The 10,743-nt window shown below is 40.0% G+C and overlaps 1 protein-coding gene across 6 annotated transcripts in view; it reads left to right on the forward strand.

Moving 5' to 3' along the window:
• DROSHA (drosha ribonuclease III) overlaps window positions 1–9,620 on the forward strand; it is a 102,703-nt gene extending 93,083 nt beyond the window's left edge. For all 6 annotated transcript variants that reach the window (XM_087815326.1, XM_087815325.1, XM_087815328.1 and 3 more), the window contains 6 exons: window positions 434–575; window positions 1,986–2,068; window positions 2,160–2,263; window positions 4,425–4,517; window positions 5,338–5,384; window positions 9,197–9,620. In XM_087815326.1, coding sequence (XP_087671452.1) covers window positions 434–575; window positions 1,986–2,068; window positions 2,160–2,263; window positions 4,425–4,517; window positions 5,338–5,384; window positions 9,197–9,327 — 600 coding nt within the window. In that variant the 3' untranslated portion in view covers window positions 9,328–9,620. The remainder of the gene's footprint in view (window positions 1–433; window positions 576–1,985; window positions 2,069–2,159; window positions 2,264–4,424; window positions 4,518–5,337; window positions 5,385–9,196) is intronic.
• The last annotated feature ends 1,123 nt before the right edge of the window (window positions 9,621–10,743 follow it).

Below are 10,743 nucleotides of genomic sequence, written 5' to 3' on the forward strand. Positions count from 1 at the left end.
AGAAGATTGTCAGAACTCATCTAACTGTTCTTAAGTGGCCCATTTTATTGAATGTAAATTATACTTCAGCAAAGTGGATTTAAAAAATTTTTAATGCTCCTTCTTTTAATAGCATTAAACTTAATGGGAGCTCTGACCTTTAAAATAGTACAGCATCCCCTACAACACTGGTCGCTGCAGCTAAACAACTAATTGAACTATTTAAATGTCAGTTAGGTAAAATCCAGGAGCAGAGTAAATTATTAAGGAGAAGCTCGAAGCGTATGGAGTTTGTCACGGCTGCCTGAGTGGGGGTATTTGAGGATGTGAGTGATCTCTTCCCCCAGTGTCCCTGTCAGTGAAATGGTCTCAGGCTGCTTGGTCCCAACACCAGGAACAAGGGAGACACCAAAAGTGAAATGGTTTCCGAATGTACCCCCATTCCTTTGGCCAGTTGCTGCGAAGCTCTTTGGTGAACAACAGGACTCAGGCCAAGGTGGCGGAGGAGCTGGGTATGCAGGAATACGCCATCACCAACGACAAGACCAAGCGGCCCGTGGCCCTCAGGACCAAGACGCTGGCAGACCTTTTGGAATGTGAGTCCCACAGTGCGAAGCTTTTCTCTTAACCTGCAAATTCAGAGTGTAAATCAGGAGGCCCAGCATCTATCCTTCCTTTTCTCATTATTATTGTGTTCTGAAACCTCTCCTATTTTAATTTTATTTAAGCTTTCCTCCAAAGCTCATTTGAAGGAGGATAATTTGTAATTAACACGTGTGCATAATGAATTATATGTTTAATGTGTGTTCATTGGTGCCACCTCCACCCCCTCCACGCCCCTCTGTCCAGTGCTCAGCCATCACGTCCCCGTGTGAAACACTAACGGAACATGAAGATGGGTAACAGTGAATCAGAGCTTCTGTTTTGCCACCCAGAAGCCTTTATAAAGGGGCGTAGAAGAAAGAAGGATAATTTACTCACTAAATACTAAAGCTATTAACCATTGTTATGAATGAGCTCAAAGCTCTCTGGACAAATGTTATCTTTTACACTTTCTGATATGGTCTGTTAGCATGATGAATAATCCTATTATAGCTAACTAAAGGATTATACACATAATTCATTGTTTCTGTTACAACTTAAAAATAAGCGGGCCATACACCGGACTTTGGAACTTTTTAATGTTAGGCTATTTTTGACAATTGGAATTACATACAGATATTAAAGTCTACCATTCAAAAGCTGCTCTTTTACAAAGTGCAAAGGCAATCTAAGGAATCTAAAAAACCTTTTTCAATGAAAGAAAAGTAACTTAAAAATTAAAATCATTAAAAAATTAAGTTTAGTGATCATTCTCAATGGCTTTTTTTAAGCTCAATGAAAGCTATTTTTATTTCTTCTTTTAAAAACTTGCCAATTGTTTACTTGGTTAAGGTACCTTTTAATGAAGTTGTCACCATTTATTAATGGAAAGTTAGATATATTGTTATAGTCGTTAAGCCCAGTATTACATTTTCCTGTGTTTGGGCAGATTGGATCTATGAATTGTCTCATTTCTGTTCCTAAAATATAACAGACCCTTGAAAATGGGTGACCTCTTCAAGATTGGTGTTGAGAATGGCAGGCCCCAAGGTTGTGCTTATTCTGGTATCATATCTGATCTTCAAGTTTTATTTTGATCGATTTGATGGTAGCATGGTTGTGTTCCAGATAGCATTCTTCCCCTGCCATACAGTAGCATTTAGTCTCTCCTTTTAACTAACATTATTTAGTCCTCAGCCAAAGGTAACTTGGTCTTTGTTTCTATAACTTTGCATCTTAGTCACACATCTGTATTGTTGCTTCTAATATTAGTGGTAAAGAGTAAGATGAAATAGTTAATCCTAAAAAATAAAGAGGGCCTGGAAGCCAAAAACCTTATAAAACGTTTTTTAACCGGCGGCCTCTTGCTCTTTCTGGTAAATGGCCATGCATTGTTGTTGATTTTTAAATGTTCTCTTTTTCAGCATTTATTGCAGCACTGTACATCGACAAGGATTTGGAATATGTTCATACTTTCATGAATGTTTGTTTCTTTCCACGATTAAAAGTAAGCTCACATAAAATTTAAATTGGTTGTATGCTTTATGCGTGGTGATCTCAGAACCCGTTACTAAATGCTTTTTGGGGACTTGCTACAGGAGTTCATTTTGAATCAAGATTGGAATGACCCCAAATCCCAGCTTCAGCAGTGTTGCTTGACACTTAGGACGGAAGGAAAAGAGCCAGACATTCCTCTGTACAAGTGAGTATTCGCACCCCACAGCCCATCAGATTCGCTGAGTTTAGAGCTGACGCTCTGGTTGCCTGGAGGGAAAACTCGTCCCTGTGTGTGATGGTGAACGAGGCCCTGGATTGAGATCTCTCAACTCTGAGTAGGCCCAACACTGAAACTGTGGACCTTTCAGTCTTACAGCTCCAAGTAAGTGGTTCACATTTGATTATCTAAGCTTTTTCCCATCTCTAAAATGCTGTTTAAATTCCTCCCTATGAGGAAGACATACTAACTTTAGGAGACTGAGATAAGAACAATTCAGATGCAGTAGTTGTTATAAGCATTTTTATATTTGTCGTCTTATTTCCTGTAACTTCTGCTGTGCGTCTGGATTAGAATATGTGTCTGCTTAATTTGTGACAGGACTTGGGTGTCCCTCTACCTCCTTGCGCCCCCCTCAGCCTCTCCCTGTGGCCTGACAGATGTGCTCTCAGATCGGTCACTGTAAGAACTGGGCAATTCCTCACTGCTGCTGCGTTATTCAAATATTTGGAACTTTTCTTCTCAGAACATGTAGCAAAAGCTGCCGGCTACTTAGAATATCTTTAGTGACAAATCTTTATTCTCTGAGTGATATCCAGAAGTTCTAAAGGACTGCAGGTCACCAAACACATAGCATGGGCTTCGATGGAAAACAGCAGGTTTGACTTGGAAGTCTAGTAATTATCCTGATTCAGAGATGGCTTCAAAGAGGAATTACAGAAAGGCACAATTACCCAAATAGGAGGATGTCCTTCCAAGGCATTACCTGGATGTGCGTTTTGAGGATGTTTAAAAAACCAGTCTCTACCGGTTTGCCCCTTGCCTGTACACACAGGGTTGCGGGCACACACATTGGTGTGAGCTATTCCATATGGAGTAGAAGCCCCCTCCTGTGGACTTTGTCCAACGGCAGGATACTAGAGGAAAAACACCAAGCGGCAGCTGGGAGTTTTAAATCCTTTTATATGTTTTTATTTAATTGTCACAACATGATATAGGCTTTCTTGCTAAAAGAAAAATAGGCCGAGAGAAATTCATGTCACCCCACAGCAAGCTACTATAAATTGTCCCAAGAAGTTGTCACCACTAAACAATGTTTCCTTTATCAAGAAGTAAACTCCCAGTATTTAGAAATAGTGCTTTAATATGTGCCTAATAAGCGTAATGAATATCCCAACTGTATTACATGAAAGGCTCGGAGTACTTCCTTATCAAAGTGATAATTAAGGTTCAGGAAATAAAACAAAGATGATAAACGTGCCGAAGCAGGCATGATTACTCTAAGAAGTGCTGCGCACAGGAGCCACCGTGTGCTGTCATCCCGTGGAGAATGTGAACCTGAGGAAACGACTGCTCCCTTCTCATAGATGCCCAATGAAAGCACGCCATGAGCATGTTCTTCATCGAGACGAAGGGGTGGTTTACATAGCTTTTTCAAGATTAATGGGCTCATTCCATTATCTTCTGTTGGCTACTTTTAATTTCCCTTTTCCACAAAGTTATCAGTTTCCCCACATCTGAGATCTGCACCATGCCATTGAAATCCAGAGTACCCAGAGTTTTGTTTTTTGGCAGCTGCCTTGTGTGCTCGGCATTATAGCATACCTTTGAAATGATCTCAGATGTTTCAGAAATTAAATAGATTTTCTGATCTCTCAGGATGACAGGCATCAGAAAGAACCCATAAAGGATGTGAAGCCATTCAGACATGGCTTGAGGTGTATTGCCCAGGTATTTATTGTTTTTAGCTGTGATAAGCACTGAAAAACAATGAACAGACTGAAATGGTTCACTTTTCACTGATAAAAGTTTGTTCATTTTATGATACTTGGAATATGCAGACTTCAGAATTGCTTAAAAATATTTTACAGTTCACTGTTAGCCTTCAGATACTATTTATAACTTATACTATTTATACTTTGGGGAAAAGATGTATATAAATCCAGTGTTAGAATTTTTAAATTTTCCTATATCAAAAGCTCTCTATATTTGTCAGGCTTAGCAAATAAAAACTTACTCCTTTAATTTTCCTATTATTTTTCCTTCCTCTGCCTAAGCAGTAACTACATGTTTTTCTTGTAGTTCCATATTAGCAACAACAGTTAAATGACACTTTCCCAGAATTAATCTTCCTCCCTTTCCCTTTCAGGACTCTGCAGACGGTGGGGCCATCGCATGCTAGAACCTACACCGTGGCTGTTTACTTCAAGGGAGAAAGAATAGGCTGTGGGAAAGGACCAAGGTAGGAGAAGATGCTTCTGCCTTCTTCACGTGAACGTCCTGTGTACCTGCGAAGTCCTTACTTGGCGTTTTCCATCTGTGCAGTCTGTCTCTTTTAAATTAGAGTATAGACCGTTAGAAGGTGATAGAGTGAACCCCAACGATTAATGTCCCCACCAAGCCCAGCCCCAAACTTGACCGTTTGCCTTGCACGGTGGGGATGCCATTGGCTACGGGGCTTTGGCTACCTTGAGAAAACCACATCACCTGGTACACAGGTAAAGGCTGTCCTGTTGTAGTTGCCCAGCACAGAACCCGACATTGCTGGAAGCATTTTAAGAAGCATCCTGTGTGATAGTCATTAGACATTTGATCTCTTGGTGCTACCAGAGCTTTGTGGAAATGCTAACACCTTCAGGTGAAAATAATTATGTATGTTTTCACCTTTCTTTGAACCCTCTAATCTATGTGTTAAACTGAGAAATGATTAGAAGTCTGTCTATACATATAATTTTTACTCTTTGCATCTTTAAGCTTTACACTGAGGATGTTCAGATTTAAGTAGGAAATACTTCAAACGTAATATAAATGGAAGGCATTTCATTGCAGTATTAAAAGTGTGGAACGAATAACTTAAACAGGCTTTGTGCAAATAAATGACATTTCTGCATGCCCTTGCGTATATTCCTATCTGCGCAATTCAGTACGTGACAGTGGAAGTAATCGGATAAAGGTTTATGTACCAAACATGAAAATCAGCCTGAATAATTTGTAGCCACACCATTTGTTTTTGAAAAAGGTCTTTAAATTAAAGTGTACCTTACCTATGTTTTATTTAACAGTATTCAGCAAGCGGAAATGGGAGCAGCAATGGATGCACTTGAAAAATGTAAGCCTGTCTCTTTTTCTATAATTATATGTTCATAATGTAATGAGTGTTTTATGGAAGGAAAATGGGAAAATAGAAAAATGGTAAGTACTGATGAAGTGTGATCTTCTTTTCTCCATAATTAGTCTTCACAAGGAGTGCAGTAGAATGTGAGATATGTGTAAAATGGGCTTATAACTTTATAAAAGGGTTCCTGAGTGCCTCTGATGTTCATTTTCCTTTTTTGCATAGAGTCACTCTCTCAGCCCAGGTAACTCATGTGAACAACCTGATGTATTTCCTTCCGTAGATTTCTAAAGTCTTATACATGCAAAGGTTTTTTCTTTTTAGTTTTTGGCCATTGTTTTATGAAAATGGGATGATATTTATATACTTCTGTGAATCTTTCTTTTCTTGCTCATTTTGTGCAGTCTGCATTATATATAATTTGTGCTGTGAATGTGCCTTAGTTTATTTTAATTATTGGTGGACACTTTGTCTCTGGTTTTTCATCACTGTCGACAATAAATGTCTATACATTTGTGCTTTTAGTTCTGTGGGAGAGATTCCCAAGAGTAGGATGGATGGGTTAAGAAACTTCAATCACATAATTGGCCATGTAGGGAACTGCATAGTCTTTTGTAAATTGAAGGTTAAATGCAAGGAGTTTTTCTTCGGAGGTGTATTGTGCTGCACAGCAGAACCTGTGGGCAAAACATGACCAGGCAATTCGATTATATTCCAAGTACCTGCTAAAGGTGGGAGAGAGCAGTGTGGGAGGCTGAGAGTGCAGGGGCCCAGATTCTCAGCCGAGGGAGACGCGCCAGGAGGGGCAGAGGGCCGCCGCCGGGGGAAACCAGCGGCCCGCAGCTTCCGGGGCAGGGAGGAGCGAGGAGGCGGCCGTGGGCGGGAGCTGGCGGTGGTGCCAGTGCGTGGGAGCTGCACTGACAGTGTCGGCTGACTGGGGGGGAGCTTTTCCATCTATTATATATAAACGCACAATCACTTATTGAAATAACAGTGAGATTCCATTTTCCACTATAAGATCATTAAAGGTTATATTTAGAGTTTTTGGTTTGCTTTCAGGGATAAAGCAGTAGTGGAGAGAGCCTGTTCTGAGACTGCCTCACACACATCCTGGGAGGGCTGAATTGTTTCAGTGGCTGGGAAGCACTTCGGCGGTGTCAGGTCCTTGCAGAAGTTCATGCCCTTTGATCCAGGGATTTTATTTCCAGGAGTCAAACCTAAGGAAGTAATTGTACTGTGACAGCTTGATTTATAAGAGCTAAAAAAGAAATAGATAAATTAAACTGTGTGTTTAATAGTAGAGAAATGTTTAAATAAATTATGGTATACCCCAGGGGTTGGCAAACATTTTCTTTAATTAGTTAGGCTCTGCAGGTCGTATAGTCTCTGTCCCATTACTCAGCTCTGCCACTGTAGCCCACAGGCATGGGTAGTGGGCAGTGAGCAGTGTCTGTGTCAGTAACATCTTATTTACCGAAACTGGTAGAAAGCTGTATTTGGCCTGCAGGCAATAATTTACCAACCCTTCCTTTACTCAAATGTTGTAATATTTTGCAGCCATTAAAATATTACAGGGGCCCAGCCGGTGTGGCTCAATGGTTGAGTGTGGATCCATAAACCGAGAGGTCCCTGGTTCGATTCCTGGTCAGAGCGCATGCTAGGGTGTGGGCCCGATCCCCAGTAGGGGCATACGGGAGGCAGCTGATCGATAATGCCTTTCTCAACGATGTTCCTATTTCTCTATCACTCTCTCTCTCAAAAAAAATCAATAAAAACATATTTAAAAAAAAATTACAGCCCAGGTGGTGTGGCTCAGCTGTTGAGCATCAACCTATGATCCAGGAGGTCACAGTTCGATCCCCAGTCAGGGCACATGCCCGGGTTGCGGGCTCGATCCCCAGTCGGGGGCGTGCAGGAGGCAGCCGATCAATGACTGTCATCATTGATGTTTCTCTCTCTCTCCCCCTCTCCTTTCCTCTCTCCAAAATCAATAAAGACATATTTTTAAAAAATATTACAGGGTGGGGCAAAAGTAGGTTTATAATTGAGAGTATGTGAAACACGGAGTTTATTCTTGTATTATTTATTGAATTATTTTCCATAAGAATAACTGTAAACCTACTTTTGCCCAACCCTGTTTTTTTCAAAGGCTAATGATATGGGAAAATGCTGGTCCTAGAATAAGTGAAAAAAAGTGTATCCCTAAAACATGCTATACTGTACTCTCAGGGTAAGGGAGGATGCTTTTACATGTTGCGTGTCTGTGTAATACACATGCACATTTACAGTGTGCATGTATATGTGGAGTATAACTGGACTTGATAGGAAAAGGGCTGTAAGGATATTCTAAAAGTTTTTCAGTGATTAGATCTGAGTAATGGGATTTTTAAAAAAAGGTAGATTAAGTTTTACAATAGAAGTTACTGAGGAAGTAAGCTTTATTTGTAGAAACTTGCTCCATGGCTAGCTTTTTGAAATTTGTTTGATTTTTATCTTTAAAAGTACTTATAATACTTGGAACCCGTGTTTTATACAGTACAAAAGGAATCAGCTTAATATCATTTGGGGGATAGGATTTTATTACCATTTTATTTCTAGAATACAGATGCCATTATTTTTAAAATCCCTGAATCTCAGATATTCAAGATCTTTGCTGATTCACCACCTGCCTTTCAGAAGCTTTTCCCACCACCCTGTCCCTGTCCCTTCTCTCATTTGGAGTGAGGATCGGATGCCCTATAAAAGGGGGGATTTAGGAATACAGCATATATTTATATTCACTATTATTATGTTTCAATCTCAACAAAAAACAGAATTGCTTTTCCCCACGCATGCTGTGTTCTCTCACATCTCTGAATCTTCCTATTTTTAGACATAAAGTAGTCCTCTTGTAGTATCTAACAGTCCCTTGCCGGCTCGGCAGGGCCGTGCGGTTTTTCCTGTGAGCCCGGATAACTTGTTGCTCTCGTTTGTGCTTGCCTCCTCTTGTGGCGTTTGGTCTTGAGGGGTGTGTTTGTTGACTAAGAGAGTAAAATGACTATTTCTCATTCCATGCTCGATTTCTCACTCCATTGCTGCACTCGTTATAGACCACAAATGAATTGTAAGATTTAAAAATCTTAATCGAGATTTCGACTGTTGCACAGGGTCAAATATCAAACTAAAACTGGCTTTGGCTATGCCCCTGAGTAATGTGTTTCCTTTAACCGAATACAAGTGCTCTACTTGAGTTGCTGTTGCTGGTGCAGCTTTGGGCTTCTCATGGTGAACTTTAAAAACAGAACCATCAGCAGTAGTCACCTTTTGTCCATCTGGTCTTTTTTTGCTATTTTCAGAAACTTTAATTCTTGGTAAATAATGGTGTGACAATATCATTATTGGTTTGAAGTTTTTGGTTTGAGCTTTGTGAAAATATACAACGCCATGGTGCTAGTGCTATATCCTTTACTCTCTTCCTGAAAATCACTTCTTGCTAAGAGCTGTGCTAACATGCCTACCCGGCGTCATCCTTAGCCGTATGTCTGTGTTGACATTGCTGTGTGCCTCAGTGCTGCTTATACTCAAGGTCGCATCATACATTGCAGTCCAGCATCGGGGGTGCCGAGCCAGACTTCCAGCGTGTTTCTTTCTGAATGTTAAAAGAGTAAGGGGGGAAATGAGCAGTGTGTTTTTTTCCTTGCCGTACAAAACCCAGCTGAGTATATTCCATATGAAGATGTGTTTGTATGTGTATATGTTTAGTTTGCACCATTCTTTGCACCAGTGGCTGTCCTTTATTAAGTATAAAATATATCTCCTCGTGTCAGATAACTTTCCCCAGATGGCCCATCAGAAGCGGTTCATTGAACGGAAATACAGACAAGAGTTAAAAGAAATGAGGTGGGAAAGAGAACATCAAGAAAAAGAGCCAGATGAGACCGAAGACATAAAGAAATAAAGGAGGACACTGAAGTCGTGGCGTGTTTACTTCTTAATAACTGTGACTGTTGCCCATTGAGACGTACCCTACTTTTCCTACAGACAGTGAATGAAGTGTGCCTGTTGAAATAAAACCCAAAGTCAAATCGCTATTGTTGTTTTACTGATCTTATATTCTGTTTTTACCAAATAGTCTTTATTACCAGGTATTTGATTTCTCTTCTATTTAATGGAAAACTACTTTAGTGGATATGCATATTCTCCCTTTTATTATTTTTTTTAATAATAAAATTTAAAATGTTCTGTATGGAATAGATCTGTTTTTCTGTCTCCTGGCTTTCAGCTGACAAGTGAAAAATTCACTTTACCAGATACTTGGACTATACTAACATATATTTTTTGAAATCTCTGGATTATTAACTAGATTTTTTAGCTTTCATCTGGATGTTTATCAAGTTCTCAGCTGCTAATATTGAACTTAACATTCTCTAAGAAGTGAGTCCTTTGTAGATGGAGTCCCTTTAACGTTAAATGGCTAATGGGAGGGGGAACGACATACATGAGCCACATATGCTTTAAGTCATTAGGATGGGGCAAAATCATGATTCTAAGCCAGACAACACTTTGAATCAGGCTCTCTCACCCTGGGTTCAGTAGAACCTTTAAGAAGTTTAGGGATGGATTCAGGGAAGTCTCAGAACCTCCTGAAATTTTATGTGCGTGTTTGGGTTTAGGGAGGGGTGGGGAGCTGGAAGCAAGGGGCCATAGGTCTCATCAGTTCAAAGTGGTCCCTGCAACAAAGGGCTAACATTACAAGACTGACTTTTTAAAAAAATGTTATTTTAAACTGAACATACTGGTTTCTTATAAATAAAGACAAAACTTTTTTTTGAATGTGTTTTCATTTGTTACTTTAGCAGGTATATAGTGATACCTACCCTATTTCAGGCACTGTTCTAAGCCCTGGGGCTATAGCAGTGAACAAAACGCACACACATGCACACATTAGAGGGAAGAGAGAGAGAGGACCTTGCTAGGGATTTTAATTTGTTAATCATAAAAGTGTAAGATGGTGCCTGTAAGAAAAGATTGTCCTGCCTACCTCCTCCCCACAGATAGCAGTACTGGGAGGGAAAGAATGCTGGATTCATCAAGTGTTCTTGAAAATGTTATGATTAAAAATCCAAAAAGCAAGGGACATTTTTGAACTTCTTTTTAAACAAGCACTTTCACTAGTCTTGCATGTGCATCAGAATAATGCCAGAGCTAAGGTATTGTTGAGGACTTTTTACTGGACTCTGACATTTCCTCTTATTAGTATTCTGGCCCTTTTAAGGCTCTCTCTCCATATTAATGGCTCTTGAAACCTGGGGAAGTTCAGTCTATAAGACACTAGGTCCCTGTTGCATTGAAACCCAGCAAACACACCATCAGA

This window comes from Miniopterus natalensis, chromosome 3 (genome assembly GCF_054644295.1).
Source record: "Miniopterus natalensis isolate mMinNat1 chromosome 3, mMinNat1.hap1, whole genome shotgun sequence".
Classification (NCBI taxonomy): domain Eukaryota; kingdom Metazoa; phylum Chordata; class Mammalia; order Chiroptera; family Miniopteridae; genus Miniopterus; species Miniopterus natalensis.